This window comes from Aplysia californica, unplaced genomic scaffold, assembly GCF_000002075.1.
Source record: "Aplysia californica isolate F4 #8 unplaced genomic scaffold, AplCal3.0 scaffold00328, whole genome shotgun sequence".
NCBI lineage: Eukaryota > Metazoa > Mollusca > Gastropoda > Aplysiida > Aplysiidae > Aplysia > Aplysia californica.
This window is the reverse complement of record NW_004797598.1, coordinates 349768-368557: the sequence shown is the minus strand read 5'-3', so window position 1 is coordinate 368557 and position 18790 is coordinate 349768. Positions and strand designations below refer to the sequence as shown.

General features: G+C 40.2%; 1 protein-coding gene across 1 annotated transcript; it reads right to left on the bottom strand.

Annotated features, from left to right (window-relative positions):
- Window positions 1-10804: 10804 nt before the first annotated feature.
- LOC101849938 (uncharacterized protein TC_0305) lies at window positions 10805-18244 on the bottom strand (the record flags this gene model as incomplete). The annotated part of the gene is given in 5 exon segments (XM_005102504.3): window positions 10805-11479; window positions 13907-14292; window positions 15174-15401; window positions 16876-17035; window positions 18188-18244. Coding segments are annotated over 5 exon segments (894 nt in total). The 3' UTR covers window positions 10805-11404.
- Between the last annotated feature and the right edge of the window lie 546 nt (window positions 18245-18790).

The window sequence follows — 18790 nt, the reverse complement described above, 5'->3', positions numbered from 1 at the left end:
AATTGTCTCCGTTCACTTCCTTTTCTGCTCTCTAGCTAGCAATGTTCTGTCGTCTGCTTTCGTCTCCACTGTCTGCCCCCACCCCTTCAACTCCTTTGACTCCCTTCTCTGGGCTTCTGGCTCTTTCTACTGCCTTTCTACTGCTACTCCTTGGCTCCTTCTTACTGCTGTCTTTCAACCGCACCCCTGTTCTTATGGTGCGTAAGATCTAACACCAAGCCTTCTCGGATAAGGACAAAAAATCTCGGAGGTCGCGTGTCCAAGTTGCGCGCCTTAAAGATCCCTGGGTTGGCCCAAAATCGGTAAGGGGAGGCTTCGGCCGCCACCCGGGCAAAATTCAAAATTTCCAACCAGCTGAAAATGTTGAATGTGTCCCGTGCGCTCATAGGACCTTATGCAGTTGCGAGCGCGATAAAACACTTACCAAATTTTTTTTTAAATTTAAAAAATGTCAGTCATCACTGTGGCAGGTGGTTACATGCGGTAGCCTACCGGCTTTGTGATCTTAAACATTGGCGTGGGGATGGTGAGGGCGTCAACTTGTGAAGGATAGATCTATAATTAATTCTTGTGCAAAAATGAACCTTTCAATATGACTTATTCATCGTCCCGACTTTTTCCATGATGTGTGTGTGGTCTAGAAAAAGGAATGGATTCTCTTAGGAATATTGGTTTGCAAGCAGTTGCGAGCGCCGTAAAACCCTGTACTACTACTAACTGTTGGTTTGCAAGCACAATATTTGATTTCTATGTGCCCACTTTACTTTTGTCTCGTGAGTATAGTCTCTCTCTCTTGCCCTTTTTAACTCCCAGTGGAGCACAGGCCATCAACAGCATTACTCCAGCGAAGCCTGTCCTGAGCATCCTTTTCTATCTGTTTCCATGATGTCCCCGCTTTTTCAATTTCAGCTTGTACCGCTCGTCTCCATGTCATCTTTGGTCTTCCCTTCTTTCGTTTTCCTTGTGGGTTCCACGTTAAAGCCTGCCTGATGATGCTTGACGGGGGTCTCCTCAGGGTGTGTCCAATCCATTTCCATTTTTTCACCTGTATGTCTTCCTTTATTGGCCTTTGGCTTGTTCTCTCCCACAGTTGAGCATTAGTGACTCCGTGAGTATAGTATAATATATTGGTAAATGTATCATGCATAAGATTTAGTATTATTATAATAGTAGGCTATTATGGCTGGTGGTAATCTATCTAAATCAATTGGTGTGTGTGTGTGTGTGTGTGTGTGTGTGTGTGTGTGTGTGTGTGTGTGTGTGTGCGCGCGCGCGCGCGCGTGTGTGTGTGTGTGTATTAAAATTTGAGTGAGTGTGTTTGCACGCGCGTGGGTGTATATATATAATATAATATTATGTGTGTGTATGTGTGTGTGTGTGTGTGTGTTTGAATGTGTGTGCGCATGCGTATATATAAAAACATAATAATATGGTGTGTGTGTCTGTGTGTGTGTGTTTGTGTTTGTGAACATGGGTTTTCTATTGGCTTTTACGTTTTATGTATTTAGCGGATCGGACAATAAACTTTATACCAGTATTTAGCTTATTTATATTCGAGATTAAGTGGTAAATATTATGATCCTGAACCAAGAAAGACCCGTATGAACTAAACGAGTGATTCCGGGTGTCTTTTTGTTGAATGTTTGAGGTTGCTGCAGCTGCTATAGATGTTGTTGTTCTTGCTGCTGCTGTTGTTGTTGTTGCTTCTGCTGATACTGTTGTTGTTGTTATTGTTGTGTGTGTGTGGTAGCCTATCCGTTTGAAATGTTCGGAGCCCCGAAGAGTGTGCTCTTCGCAAACGGGCCACCGCCTTTCTTGGGTAGCGGGTGAGGCAGTCCAACCTCCCTGAACCCTCCCCGAAGAGATGCCACCGTCGTGTTATTGTTGTTGTTGTTATTGTTGCTACTGTTGTTGTTGATGCTTTTATTGTTTCTGTTTGATTTAGTTAAGGTGGAAAAGTGTGAGACCCCGAGGGCACACGAGGCCTTGAGCCCTCTTGAAGACCGAGTGAGTGGACTGCTGCAGCCCAACACACCTGAAAGAGCTGTCGTTCACGCACTTCGCGTTTGGTCTTTTAAGTTTTAGTAAGAGTTTTACGGCACTTGCAACACAATAAGGTCATATAAGTGCCGAAGATTAGAGCTATTAGTTTACTTTTAGTAGAGCTTTTACGGCACTTGCAACACAATAAGGTCATATAAGTGCCGAAGATTAGAGGTGTTACAAGAGAGTAACAAACACAAAAAAGATAGAGACGATAGATCATGTTTGATGGGGAAAAAAGCAGCAAACCACACCAGAGCACCCGCCAACCACCCACCGACATAGTTCTGAGGCGACGAGATGTGCGAAAGGAAAGAAGGAGCTAACCACACCAGAGCACCCGTTCGTTCGTTTGTTTGTTTGAGTAAGGAGAAGCACATCGACACAATAATGGTTATTAAATTTAATAGCGCTGGGAAACGTAAGACAGACAGACAGAAACAACAGCGGGAAAATAAAGAAGTAGGACCTACCAGTGGCGCCCTTCAACCACCCGCAAGAGCACCCCTGACCACCAACATGGACGTGGCTGCACGTAATCGTTTTTGTTAATATGGAATCATTCTATAACTTTTCACGTGTTTTGCGGCACTTGCAAAACAATAAGGTCATAGAAGTGCAGAAGATTAGAGGAGTTACAAGAGAGCAACAAACATAAAAAAGAAGAAGAGACCGACCATCAATGATTTATTTATAGAGGCACCAGCCATCCATGTCCAGAAAAGAAGAAGAGATAAGGACGATAGGTGTTTGATAGGAAAGAAGGAGCAAACCACACCATAGCACCTGTCAACCACCCACTGGAATCGTTCAAACAAGTCATGATATTATGTTATTGAAGAAACAACAAGAAACAAGTCTTTTCAATATCTGAAAATTTGATCCTTCTTCTTATCATAGAAAAAATCATGACACATTTGTCTGAAATGTATAATTCATGTATCGTCATATTATGTAAAACTCTTCAGTGACATATACAACCAAGTTCAAAGCTCATGTGTAGCAAAAAAAACCCAACAAACCCAACAAAAACAAAAACAAAAAAAAAGAAGACAAAAAAAAATTCATTCAACTGCATCTGGTTCTGCATGGAAAAGTATATAAATAAAAATGTGAGGCAGCGTGGTGGAATCAGGCTCTCGTCAATTTTTGGGCATATTGAGTTATTGGTATCATCCTAAAATTTGTTCATTTGTCTTGCTTTCAATGAAAAAATTATCCCTCCATCTTTAATAGAAATGGAGATATTTTGGATTGAAGGAGTTGGGGGTCACCTGGTTTAAGGGGTAAAATTAGCTAGAAAATGGCCGCCAAAGCTTGGTAAATTCCAAAGCTGGAGAGTCCATGGAAACTGTTAATTTATATGTTTGTGCCTTTAATCAACGTTTTTAGGTGAAATCCTCAAAGGAATGTGTTTGCAAATGGACACAAAAGGTGTTGAGCCAAAAAAACAAAAATTTGATAAAAATTGCTTGATTTCATTATTTTGACGGGAGCCTGATTCCACCACGCTGCCTCACAAATGCACTAAAAACAGAGAGAGTGAATCACAACCAACCTATCTACAACTGAAAAGATTACTCTTACAAACACAGTTTTACAGCTTTGACGGTCCCATTTCAGGAAATTATCTGGACTGAGCTACTTACTAAGGTCAATAAATGTAGACATCTCATGAGTCAAAAGTTTCTCAAGATATTCAAATATTCTTCTCGACTTTAAACGTGCCGGAAATACTTGGTATGGTCTACACATACACGCGCACGCACACACACACACACACACACACACACACACACACACACACACACACACACACACACACAGTGTCAAAATAATGCAGAAGGGGGACAGGGAAGGCTGATTCTACCCTGCCTTTCACTGACTGTCAGGATACAGCGAAGGATACATAATCCAAAATGTTTTGTTTTGTTTTAAAAATTCAAGTGTTTTTACACCCCCATTGATACAATTTAGATCAAGTAGGAGGCGGGCTTCCAACCCTGCATGTCACTGTCAGGGCCAACTCAGACTGAGAGGGAGAGGGATACAATATCCCTGCAGAAAGACCGAGATACACTGCTATAAAAATGTTCTCCCTAATCGGGAATCAAAACCCGGATATTTGCATGCACTAAAGGAAGCAAAAACATTTTCATCACGATAATTTGGGACTGGATAAAGTTGAGAAAAATCGTAGTTACTTGAGTTGGAAGGTAGAAAACCAGTCTATAGAATTCCTCTGCATAACCGTATCCGTACGCCCTGGGATCATTTTGTACCCCAGGGGTTGTATTCTTCACATTTTAGAATACTTCTAGTACGAAGATCTCTTTGAAACTTTCAGTATTTCTCAAAAAATCATTTTGACAGGCTGCTATGCAAAGTGTACGGATCGGATTAACGAGTAAATTTCCTCTTTGAAAGTGGTGGCACAGGTTTCCCCACGGCGTATGGATACGATAGTAGAACACGACGTACGGATAGGGTTAAAGACTCCATTAAGCTGAATGCTGTAGCACACATTTGATCCACACACCACAGCTGCTGATGTCACATGATACGTACACAATGGGAAGCAAAAAATATGACACGTCGAAATGAAGGCAGATCAAGAAAAAAACACCAAAAAAAAGAGGGAAAATATGACACATTACAAGTTCCACAGAGCAGCTAGACTCCCAGACGCTGCCAATATTATGCTCGCTCTTTGCATGCTTCTGGATAAAAGAACACAGAACCTGAGGGCTTGTTCAGAGAGCATGGATGCTGCTCCCACAAAGTGGCAAAAGACAATTTTAGTTTAGTTTTAGTAAGAGTTTTTCGGCACTTGCAACACAATAAGGTCATATAAGTGCCGAAGAGTAGAGGTGTTACAAGAGAGTAACATACACAAAAAAGGAGGAGAGATAAGGACGATAGATGTTTGATTGATAGGAAAGAAGGAAAGACAATAATTTAACAGACAGTAGACTCCAAGATCAGGCAGAAACTTGTCATTCAATGTTCGAGAAACTTGCATTGCCTTATATACGGGGTGCCCACTACGGCTGGATCAGGCCAATCGCCCGACTCGATCGCCTGAAACTGAAAACAAACACGTTTGTTTTTGAGGCGATCGAGTCGGGGCCGATCCCATCCGAAGTGGGCACCCCGTATTAGACAGCTCACTAACTTATGTAAAATAAATAGATTGTACAGGTCATTACAGAACACTCCGTTTCCTTAAATTAAATAGAATACAAATCCCTGAGGGTAACGATGCGATGAGGCACAAATGTGCACTGAGCAAAACGATAACGTCATGCAGTGGCCCTCCTGAGTTGTACATTATTCAAAACCAGTTTGTTTGTCTGTTTGTTTGTTTGTTTGTTTCAGTTAAAGAGAAGCACATCAAAACAATGAAAGTTATTCAGTGCTGGGGGGAAAAGCAAGACAGACAGACAGAAACAACAAAGGGAAATTAAAATAGTAGGACCTACCACAATAAGTGGTGCCCTCCAACCACCCACTCAAAACCAGCTGCAGTACCATAACCTCAGTCTAATAATAATAATAAATAATAAATAACATTTGTATAGCGCATATCCCCGCTCGACAGCAAGCTCTAAGCGCTGTACACTATATTATTATTACCTCAGCAGACAACAGAACGCTCAGAAACATTCTCAGCTTCCCGTGAAGCAAACAGAGCAAGCAACTGATTCAGCGCTCAAACAATAACAAACTAACACGACCTTTCACTGTCTATAGCTGGGTAGGCCTACCCATTCTCACCTGGGTGAAGTGAGGAAAATTTATGTAAAGTGCCTTTTCCAAGGACACAATATCGGGCCTCTGACGAGAATCGAACCCATGACCTTACGTTTGTTTTTTTAAAGTATGATTTTACGGCGCTCACATGAGCACCACCTTAGGGTTGTGAGTCTGCAAGCCTTACCGCTAGGCCATCCATGCCACACCAGTCTAATGGTGACAAAGATAGCAAGAGGGTTGAACACCACTATAAAGACTGCAAGGTTATTTAACGAGTAGGACCAGTGAACTTCACATTCAACACCGCTGTGGCGTGGAGACTAAAACAATCTCCAAACAAGCGAGTTCAAGAACACCCAGTCCATATTATGTACTCTATCGAGGAGAAGGTTAGTGCTGATAGTTGTTTTTTTTTAAATAGAGGTTTTACAGCGCTCGCAACTGCATAAGGTCATATGAGCGCCAAGGGGTGGATGTCCTTACAGGGAATCAGACTTACTCTGCTCACCTCTCTAGCTTTAACAGCACAAAGTCTGCTTCAACAATCAAGGCACCCCGGAAATAGCGGGTCACAAGAGTGTGACAAACATACAAAAGAAGTAGAGGAAAATGACGATAGTAAGGATTAGGAAAGAAAAAGCAGCACTTCCTTGTTGTAGTTCAGGCACAGTTATGAGATGACATGGTTGGATCAGCCCATTTACAATTCTACTGTGCAGTAGAACGAGAAATGCCCCCCCCTTTGGGAATGGCCTAAAGACACTTCAGTCAGTGGAACCGCCCCGGGGGGTAAGGTGAGTTCTTCGACACAGACCATAAGACTAAAGATGACAATATATTCTATATATGCAGCAAATCTCAAAGAACATCTCTTAAACAAGGAAATAGTAATAAAACATTTTAAAAATAAGGCAACATGGTACATTCTGAAGAGAATATGAGTCAACATGAATGTATATTAGGGTACACGGAATACCACACAATAGACAAAATTTCTGGAAGGACCCTCGGCAACATTTTGGAGAGAGCAACGGAGCATCAATGGACATGTCCGGAGTGCAGGGATGTTGCTTCCTTGAACAATGAACAATCTGCTACTTTTGAAATTCATAAAAATGTGATATTTCCCGATTTTTCTCTTTCCTTCTGAACATTAAAGAAGCAACGGCATCTGACAGATAGTTTTCTGATCAGAACCGACCACACAGTCAATGGTGAAAGCTACATGGGCGTCAATTTTCTCAAGTCCCATTCATACGTTAAACGTATCTTAATCGTACTAAACGTCCTTTGAAGCATGCACAGTAGGCATCACTGAGTATTCTGAGGTGAGTCTTATTATTGAGTGTGAAAAACAACTTGATAAATCATAGTGTGCATTGATAAATCTCAGAACAGTGGTGAACTAAAATGATGAAATTTGACTATATTTATGAATATTCGTTACTTAGTTATTTTTTGCTTGCTACCTTTTCCAAGCAAAAAGATAGCCATAGAGCACTTACATGAACGTGTAATACTATGTAAATACAGTGGACTGAGATACAAGTTGTGTGCCTGATATAATGTCAGCAGAATGACGGAGATGCCTGACAAAACGGTCGCTTTTAAGCACAAGGGGGCTATCCCGAAAAATGCTGTTTTGAGAAAATCGAAGGTAAAGTTTTTGCCCCTTGTTCAGTTTCTTTGAAAATCAAGGAGAGTTTTCTCTATAACCAAACAAATATACACATCAATGAAACCAAACTTCTCCTATAGGTAGGGCAAAGCCCACTTTTGGTGTAGGTCAAGATTTCTGAAAAGCCCCGAAATCTGGGTTAGCCCGCTTGTCCTTAAAAGCGACCAAATATTCTCCACATGTGAGAACTGAACTCAAAAGTCCAATGAATGCGAGGCAAACAGTGTTACCATTATACCTGAGATTTCAGTACATTTTGGTTGAAATCGGCGAAAGTTAATGAAATAGTATTCCCAAAGAAAGAAAAACATGTCAAAAGACATCTACATTGCTGTTTCTTAATTCACATTACAAATTCATAATTCAATGAAATATACAGAAAAAATATTCTTTCTCAAGACAAAAGGAAACACTGATTATACCACGCTTAAAGTGCGTAACAAATGAAAACAACAATTCAGGACTAGCCTACGGCACATAAAAATCCCGTACCCACTCAAATGTACATGGCATCAAGAATGATCACTACTCAATCATGTCAAAAAAACAAAAAACAACATTAGAGGAATGCTGAGGTACTTCAGGTCACTGTACCAGTATAGATCAATAGTGACAGAAGTGCCTTTGTACAAATTGTGGCAGGTACTGGGCTTTCACCCCGTGGTCTAGTATAATGCTAATGATATTCACAATATCGATAATAACAAAAAGCGTTTGTGCATTAAAAAAACAGAGAGAAACAACTCTACACCATAAAGTAGCTGGTCTGAGTCAGCACGTTTTAGAAAGAGTTTTACGGCACTTGCAACACAGTAAGGTCAGATAAGTGCTGAAGATTAGAGGTGTTACAAGAGAGTAACAAACACAAAAAAAGGAGTAGAGATCAGGATGATAGATGTTTGTTAGGAAAGAAGGAGCAAACCACACCAGAGCATCCACCAACAACCCCACTTCTAAGTGAGCACATTCTAAAACAAGTTACAAATGCTGCTATTGATTTATAGAGAAGAACCAACTCCAAAGGTTGTCATCACCAAAATTTCATAAAAACTGTTTAGATGATTTAAAAACCAAGGCTGGAAACCCACAGACTTTCTCTAAAGAACTGCTTTGCACTTTTAGAACTTGTCCTGCATTTAGCACCAGTATCCTTTACAAATCACTAAAGACAGTGAAAATAAAATAGAAGCAACAGAAAGGTGGTTTCTTAGGAGACTGCTATGAGTATCGTGGAAGGAAAAGAAATCAAATGAGGTAGTGCTTGATGAAGCCCACGTGGGACGCTCAATGTTAAAAACAATCAGGAAACGACAAATGTAGTTTTTGGGACACCTGAATAGACATAAGGGTCTTGAACATCTAGCTCTCACTGGCAAAATTGAGGGCAAGCGAGGCAGGGGTAGGCCCAGAACAACATACTTAGGGAACCTAAACAAATGGGTAACAGGAAAAGATCAAGGAAACGTAGCTTTTTTGAGAGCATCCGAACTAAGGAATGAATGGAAAACCATGATCGCCGATGTCTGTCGCAGATCTGGCACTGGATGGTGATGATGATCCTTTACAAGAACGGTAGCAGAAGGTTATATTAATAAAAACAATAGTAACTGCATTTATATGGTGCATTTTCACAGTCTACAGCATGCTCAATGAGCTTTACAAATATTATTACCCCAGCTGACCCTTAAATACTCAGAAACATTCTCGGCTTCCAGGAAAGCAAACAGTGCAAGCTGCGGATTTCACATCCTCAAACACTAACAAACTGACAAGATGTTTCACTGTCTATAGCAAGGTACCGGTACCCATTTCCACCTGGGTAAAGTGAGGAAAATTTGTGTAAAGTGCCTTTCCCAAGGACACAACGTCGAGCCACTGACAGGAATCGAACACAAGACCTTAGGGTTGCAAGTTTCAGAGTCTAACCACAAGGCCACTGACACCACTGCTGTAGCCCTTTCGTGAGAGTAACTATCATTTACATGTGAACATGGGCCCATGGGTAGTAGCAGCTCAATTGTGGTTTCTCAAACGAGTCAGAAATAAATTGACGACGATTAACAGTCGCAAACGGAGAAAGTCTCGATATTAATTTAAGTTTTATTTCAGCCTGAAAAAAAGATCATTAGGAAAACACATCTGCATTATGTATTAATACAGTAAATTTTACTGCGGGAAAATTACGATATATGACGTTGGCATTAGATGCATATGTATATATATATATATATATATATATATATCTATTTATTTATTTATAGCATGCTTGGTACTCCAACACTGTGCTCCTTGAAAGTACATGTAGTAACTTTGGACGTACATGGTAAACCACCATTAACGTTGATATGTATGTATTCTTCAATAGTGGAACTGCTGGTATTTTATATATATATATATCTACTTTGTACATATATCCTTCAACAGCGGGGCTACTTGTCCAGTGGATCATTCAAGTCCTAACAACAAAGATCACATACCACACACACTGAATCATGAAGAGGAGAATAAGAATTAAAAAGACTCCATGACTCATCAAAGAAGTAAAAATTCGGCTTTCACCTAATTCTTTTCTCATAATACACAGCGTAAAGGCAACAGCCCATATACATTAACATGAAATATAAATCTTGACAAAATATTTGGAATAACAGTATATCAAAAGGATATACTATAGATATCATAAACTTTCTCAGCATCCGACCCAATACAGGACAATAGACACAAGAAGCAGACATGCATTTTTACTCTCGATTCTTGAGTGCTTTTAGTCTGTGGTTTTCAAAGAGCATAACCACACATTAGACTCATAATGACACTTTAGATGGATAAAATGTAATCCACAAAATGAACATGAAAAACCAGTCAATAGACATTGTTAAGAATTAACCCATTATATGACTGACAATTGGCTACACATGCACAAGAACATAAGAGTAATAATAAATAATAATAATAATAATAATAATAATAATAATAATAATAATAATAATAATAATAACAGTACAGTCGGACCTAATAATGTAGTAAGATGCCCCCCTCCTTCCCTGAATGTAGAACAGAGGTGAAAGCAAGACAAAACGGAAGAAAGGCGACTATCAATCAGAATTTACATTCTAATAGTCAGAATCTGGAGGAAGACCTGTAACACCGTTCGTAGAACGGGTCTGTATCTTGTAATAATGATAATAGTAATAATAATAATAATAATAATAATAATAATAATAATAATAATAATAATAATAACAGTACAGTTGGACCTACTCCGACGGCCACCTGTATAAGACAATCACCTGTACAAGCGGCTACTTCTCATCATCCCCCCCCCCCCCCCCACCACATTCTTTTTGCATTGATATGACACAGCCTAATAATACAGCCACCTGTCTAAAAAGTCCACTCTTCTCCTTGACAACAGGTGGATGTCTCGGACACTTTTGACTGTATAACAGTAATGGTATTCTTTTCATCACTAACTGTGGGCACTAGTTCCCATGATATTAACAAAGGCACCTTGCATGATAAATCACATATCAAAAGACCAACAACACTTTTCACAGAAAAAAAAAAGTGTATCCTTTTCTAAGGCAGCGGAGTCAGCAAGCAGAAAAAATTTATTTAAAAACAAACGAGAGCAGTGAAGAACTTCTGCATTGCTTGCGAGTATACCATTAATTTTTCTCACATTATCGATGATGTGAGAAATTGCTTTTCTTCAGCAGGCAGTGGAATGAGCAAGCAGAAGAAATTTTAAAAAACAAACCCCGAGAGCATTGAAGAACCTCCACAATGCTTGCGTATACCATTCGTTTTTCCCACATCATCTCTGGGAAATGCATGAAATCTCTTAGCTCCCTTTGCTTTTCTTAGTCAGGCAGTGGAGTGCATTGAAGAACTTCCACAATGCTTGCGTATACGCATTCGTTTTTCTCAGATTGTCGCTGGGAAGTGCATGAAATCTCCAGTCTCGGTCCAGCTGATGGCGCACGGGTCAGGAGATTGGCACTGTGAATCCCAACAACATAAACACGACAAAATTATTAACACTCAGTAAAATCATTTGTTAAAACACGACAAAATTGTTAACACTCTGTAGAATCATTTGTTAATAGACAATGACATAGTGTTCAATCTACAACATTTTCAGTAAAAAATGGAACATGTTCTTAGTAAGCGTTTCACGCCTCTTGTAATGCAATTAGTAATAGGTCATACAAGTGCTGAAGATTAGAAGTGTTACAAGAAAGTAACAAACACAAAAAAGAAGGAGGAGACATTAGGATGATAAATGTTTGATAGGGAAGAAGGAATCAACCAGATCAGAGCACACACCAACCAACCACTGAATGAAATTGAACTGAGAGAGAGAGAGAAAGAGAGAGAGAGAGAGAGAGAGAGAGAGAGAGAGAGAGAGAGAGAGAGAGACAGAGAGAGAAAGAGAGACATAGGGAGAGAGAGAGAGAGGGGGGAGAGGGAACAAACAGAGAAAGAGACAGAGAGGGGGAGAGGGATGAAGGGAAGGACGATGGAAGGGAGAAAGAGAAAAGAGGGGCGGGGGAGGGTGGGGGGAGGGAATAGCATGGCACAATACCATGAAAGCTCACAAACAGACTCAGGACCATTGACAGAGCATATTATAGTCATACCAACAATGTAAAGTGAAAATAAAGCTAGTAAACAAAATTGAAAATAAAACTAGTAAACAAAATTGAAAATAAAACTAGTGAACAAAATTGAAAATAAAACTAGTGAACAAAATTGAAAATAAAACTAGTAAACAAAATTGGCAGTGGCAGTGCATTTCTGTGTAGAAGAATGAATGAAATAAAAATGTTTTACTCAATCAATGAGAGATCAACGTTTAAGATCAAAGTTGCTTGTGGCTCGGAATACTCTTAGCTTTAGTTCAGAGTTTTTTGTTTTAGCAGAGGTTTTACAGCGCTCGCAAACTGCATAAGGTCATATGAGCGCCAGAAGATTAGAGGTGTTACAAGAGAGTAACAAACATAAAAAAGAAGGAGGGGAGATAAGGACGATAGATGGTTGATAGGAAAGAAGAAGCAAACCATACCAGAGCACCCGCCAACCACCCACCGTTCAGAGTTTTGTTTATTTTTTGTTTTAGCAGAGGTTTTACAGCGCTCGCAACTGCATAAGGTCATATGAGCGCCAGAAGATTAGAGGTGTTACAAGAGAGTAACAAACATAAAAAAAGGAGGGGAGATAAGGACGATAGATGTTTGATAGGAAAGAAGAAGCAAACCACACCAGAGCACCCGCCAACCACCCACAGTTTAGAGTTTAAGGGCTCTTGCAACAAAAATAGGTCATATAAGTGACAAAGATTACTGATGTTACTAGAGAGATACATACAAAGAAAAAGACACTGACAACCAATAATGCCATCAATTTTCATCTTTTCAACCGTGGATAAAAAGATAAACAGGACAATAGGTTAAAACAGTAAAAATAAACACCCAACAAAAAATTTTTTTTTAAAAATGAGTTGGCGATGGGTAGTTTATAAGAATATAAGCCCTGATTCAATCAAAATCTTTTAGTAAAACATAAAAAAGGGCTAATCAGTGAACAAGAAATGAGCGCTTGGTTAACTCTTTATCTGTTAGGGGGGGTAAACCCACTACGCCGGGGCCCTTTTTTGGTGCTAAAAAAACGTCATTAAATCAAAACTAGCAAACCTATTTTGATAGTTCTTCATCTAATGAATAAACTTCTGATATAAGAGACCTGTTTTCGGCAATCGCTGAAAAGTAATTTGATGTCAAAGTCATCGTAAAACAAAGTACCCGCTGTCAGAGGCTCACCGGCACAGGGGTTCCGATAGCGAGCCACTGGGAGCGGCTTGTCGGAGATAAACAGTTAAGACCTCTATAAATAGCGAGGCTGGTATATAACAGCCATGAAAAGAGACAAATATTATGTCATCACATGAGCAGGGAACAAGTTTATATTTTCATGCAGTGATTTTACTTGTCCCAAGTGATTTTACTTGTCCCAAGTGAAACAGTTTAAATCATTTAGGAGGCCGGCTTCCGACCCTGCCTGTCAGAGCCAACCAAAAGGCCGAGAAGGATACAACATCCCAGCAGAGAGAACGAGAGACTCAATAAAAATCTTCTCCCCACTCGGGAATCCAACTGTTTGTCCATCAATTAGCCCTTTTGCCCCACATCTTGCACTTGAGCATTTCCCCTCATAAAGGTCTGGTGCCATTTTAAATGACCAAAGTATTGTCATTTTCTTCTTTTTATTTTTATAAAGAAGGGTTTGTCTTGTGCGGAGTCAATCAGACACACGTCATTGTTAGTTACTGTCATTAAGTATCGTGTACTGGCAGCATCGTCCCTGAAAATAAAAAAATGTCCATCAGATGATACGCAAGTGCTATAGACGAGACCCGAGAGATTGTACCTCCAGTCCCAGTTCTTTCAAAAGGTCTCTGAAAACGGTATCCCTCGAGCGGTCGCTGTGCAGAAACCGAGGGATCAACTTCTGAAGGTCAGGGTCATCTTTCTTTAAAAGTCTGGCCGTGTATTCCAGGTGAACACCCGAGAGAACGGCCGATCCTTTCCCCACCCGGCACTTGACCACAGCGGCTGGCTGGTTGGGTAACGTCAAGTACTGTCCCAAATCTTCCACCTGAAGAGATCGTGGGTGCTCGATGCGCGGTTGAAAATAGCCCCCACCCTGCATGTAGGCGTCGAAAGGTTCCATCTCTTTGTACTTGATGGGGACGGGATGCACGCCCTTTTTGGAGTTGTAGCAGAAGCCGCTGAACGCCGGTCCAATACTGTCTCCTTTGGAAACAAAGAGGCACCGTGTCATGAGGGCCAATACTGCAGCAATGTTGTTGCAAAAATGGAAAACGTAAACAGAAAATGTAAAATGTAAACAGGACACATGTACTGAAACCTCAAAATATAAAAGAATATTATTATTTAGATTTAAAAAACAAGCCCATTGAATATTTTGGTTCCAGTAATCCCCTCCCTTTTTCTTTCTCTTTTCTTTTATATTCCTCATTTTTTTTCACACCTTACTTTATGAAGATCTACTGACCACAGTGAAGAGACGAAAACTAAAATGGTATGGGCATGTCACAAGATCCATAGGACTTGCGAAAACAATCCTGCAAGCAACCGTACAAGGAAAGAGAAACAGAGGAAGGCAGAGAAGGAGATGGGAGGACAACATTACAGAGTGGACAGGAAAGACGCTGGTGAGACAATCTGAGGAGAGCAGAGGACAAAAATAGATGGCGAGAGCTGGTTTTCCAATGCAGTGGTGCCCCAACGGTTGCCCCAACCACGGGATAGAAGAAGAAGAAGAAGAAGAAGAAGAAGAAAAAGAAGAAGAAGAAGAAGACTTTCCTTCTCTGGCACTCACACACATATCAGGTAAGGGTGAGGGGAAAGGAGAGAGAGAGTGGGGAGGAAAGAAGATAACAGAACAGGTCTAGAAAACAGGAAAAGAGGACAAAGGAGAACATTAATTCAGAGATTAACATTTGTTTTGTTCTCACTGGCAGGTTTCGATCTTGAGCACTTTTCACTGAGGGACAATAGCTTGAGAGACCTCTTCACTACGAAAACCTCTAGCCTGTCAAGCCCTGATTATCTTATGTCACTCCCCTTTCAAAAGATGAGTGATCAGTCCCTTTCGCTAAACAAACACGCACCTGGATAAAAATTCAAATCCCGTTTTCCGACCACCTCCAGAGGCCCATTCTTGTCAAACTCGATGTAATCACACGCGAAGTACGCTCCCGCACAAAGGCCCAGGTAAGAGCCGCCATTCTGCACAAACTCCTTGATGTTTCTCGTGCCCTCAGTCCCCAAAGCTTGGATAAAGCCTCTGTCGTAACCTCCTCCAAACGCAATAAGGCGACATCTGGCAACCCATGAGCCTGAAAGTATGACGATAAATTTACTCGATGTATGGTAAATGTGTGTGTGTGTGTGTGTGTGTGTGTGTGTGTGTGTGTGTGTGTGTGTGTGTGGAGAAAGGTACCAGTTGTGGGAAATTTTGGATATAATTGAACTAAGAGCACATTCCTGTAGCAAATTTAATGCTGAACACACAGGTTTAAAAGTGTTTAAATTATCTTGAGCAGATTTAAAGATATGCCACACTTTGTGACATAAAGTGTAAAAGCAAAGTTTGGAGAAAACCCAGTTTCTAGCACATTTGTGAGGCAGCGTGGTGGAATCAGGCTCTCGTCAAATTATGGGCATGTAGAGTTATTGGTATCATCTTAGAGCTTGTTCACTTGTCTTTATTTGGATGAAAATAATATCCATTTATCTAGAATACAAATCGAGATATTTGCGAGGAGGAGGGGGTCACCTATTTTCAGAGGTAAAATTAGTGAGAAAATGGCCGCCAAAGATTAGTTATTTCCTTAGCTTAAGAGTCCGTTGTAACTGAAAATGTATATTTTTGTGCCTTTAATCAAAGCTTTTCAGAAAAATCCACACAGAAACGAGCTCTTTAAATGAGCATGAAAGGTTTTGAGCCACAAAACAAAAGTTTGATAAAAATTCACAAACCTGCTGCAGAAAAATGCAAGTTCCTTCACTTTGATTATTTTGACGAGAGCCTGATTCCACCACGCTGCCTCACATTTTTAACCTTTGAAGAAGTATAACATGTCGCAAAAATAACTGATACAAAAATAATTTGGACCTAAAACACTATAAAATCCCTTCAATATGTTATTAAGAAATGGTTAAACGTGAATTTTCTGATGGAAGTAAATTTTGGACAAGGTACTGCTTTTTGGGCCTTTCCCCCCCCGTTGCTCATAAACAGCTTTGCCGACAACCGGAATCTTTCTCCAGGCACTTGCTTTAGTAGAGGTTTTACCGAGCTCGCAACTGCAGAAGGTCATATGAGGGCCAGAAGATTAGAGGTGTTACAAGAGAGTAACAAACATTAAAAAAAAGAAGGAGGGGAGATAAGAACGATAGATGTTTGATGGGAAAGAAGAAGCAAACCACACCAGAGCACCTGCCAACCACCCACTTTCTCCTGGTAGAAGAAGCAAGCCACGCCAGAGCACCCGCCAACCATCCACTTTCTCCAGGCAGAAGAAGCAAACCACGCCAGTGAGTGGTTGGCAGGTGCTCTGGTGTGGTTTGCTTCTTCGAGATCTTTCCTATCAAACATCTATCGTCCTTATCTTCCCTTCTTCTTTTCTCTAATCTTCTGGCGCTCATATGACCTTATGCAGTTGCAAGCGCCGTAAAACCTCTACTAAAACTTAACTTTAAAAAACCACGTCAGAGCACCCGCCAACGACCCACTTTCTCCAGGCAGACACACACATAATATATGTGAGTACAATGTAGACATCTATAAGCATAAATGCGACACTTTACCTTCAATAATCTCCTTGGGGGACACGTATCTTATGTCATAGCGCCCCTTCTTGAGAGACTGACGCAGCGCTTCGAGAAGCAAGTAGGCACTCTCCGCCCCGCTTCCCTTCCCGTTGTAAATGAGAATGGTTGTGGCATTACTGCAAGGATCCATCAGCAACTGCGGGAAAAAGACAATACAACATGATAATTCTTCCACAAAAGGAAAACGTAAGAAAGGAAGGCAAAAATGACATGGAGGCGACCGGCGAGCGGTACAAGCGGAAATTATGGAAAAGGCGGGGACATCATGGAAAGAGCTAGAAAAGGATGCACAGGACAGGCTTCGCTGGAGAAATGTTGTTGATGGCCTATGCTCCACTGGGAGTTAAAAAGGGCAAGAGTGGAGAGAGAGATAATTTTAGAAAATAAAAGTACCTCAATAGATTTTTTAAAATTACTTTTAGATAGAAAGTAAAAACACCATTTTCTAATCCTCAATAGATATGTCACGATAATTCTAGAAAAAAAGCACCACTTTTTAGTCCTCAATAGTTGACATGATAATTCTAGAAAATATGAAGAACCAAGTTTTAGTCCTGGGGGTTGAGTGAAAGAATGGGCAATATGGTACGTCAAGTTTGAAAAAAAAATTAATGGAAAACTGCTACGTTACTACTTTGGATCCTTAAATTCTTACTGCTGTCTTTCAGCTACACATCTGACCATAGGATAGGTTAGATCTAAAATCTAGCCTTATCGGATAAGGGCGAAATTTCTGGGAGGCTCCGTATACAAGTTGCGCACTTAAAGATCACTTGGTGGTACAAAATCAATATATATGAGTATGCTTCGGCCGCCACCCCGACAAAATTCAAAATAAAATTAATTAGAGGGAGGGAGAGACACCAAACTGATTATGCTTAACGTTTCCTGAGCACTCATATGACCTTATGCAGTTAACTACGAGCGCCGTAAAACACTTATCCCCCCAAACAAACAAAAAAAGTGACTGAGATTAAAGGTGTTATAAGAAACAAACACAAAAAAGAAAAGGAAATATAGATAGGGAAGAAGGAGCAAACCACACTGCGCATGCTTTCAACACAGGAATTTAATTTTTTTTCTCTCTCATAAAGTAGAGTAAAAAAATGCGTAATAAACACACCGCAAGACGTAATGTTTTTTGTTTTTTTAAATAAAAAAACCAAACAAACTGGAAACTATGACGATGCAATGATGAAGGTGATCTATAATGACAATAAAATGGCATTTTGGATGCAAAGAAAAACTGATAACAAATAAGCATGGGAGACAGCAACTATTTATTCACCTTTCTTGGGTAGTATTTCCCAACTCGACAAAAGTTTTTAAGCATTTTCACAGAATGGCGGTATAAACCAAAAGTCAAGCACAAAATCAATGCAGAGAAACACTGAACCAGCACAAGTGTGTCCGAGGTACTCCCATAAACTACAGCGTCGAATCTTTTTAAACACGCAAGAAAGTAGTCGATCTTCTGCTGTATAATTTGTTGTTGCTATGGCAACTGATAACCAAATCAAAAACACAAGATGAAAACGGGAGGGGGCGTAAATGGTTGCCTATTTTCACATTAGCCGATCGAAACGGCCACTGCTTCTTTGTAAGGTGCTATCAAGAATCCCTTTCCATTTTTTTACGATTTTAATTCACAGAAAGAGAAATGAGTATGATTTTTATTCACAGAAAACGAAATGTTATCTATCCACCTACCCTACTTACCTACCTCTATCTATCTATCTATCTATGTATCTGTCTGTCTATCTATCTATCTATCTATCTATCTATCTATCTATCTATCTATCTATCTGTCTGTCTGTCTGTCTGTCCATCTGTCCATCAATCAATCTATCTATCTATCTATCTATCTATCTATCTATCTATCTATCTATCT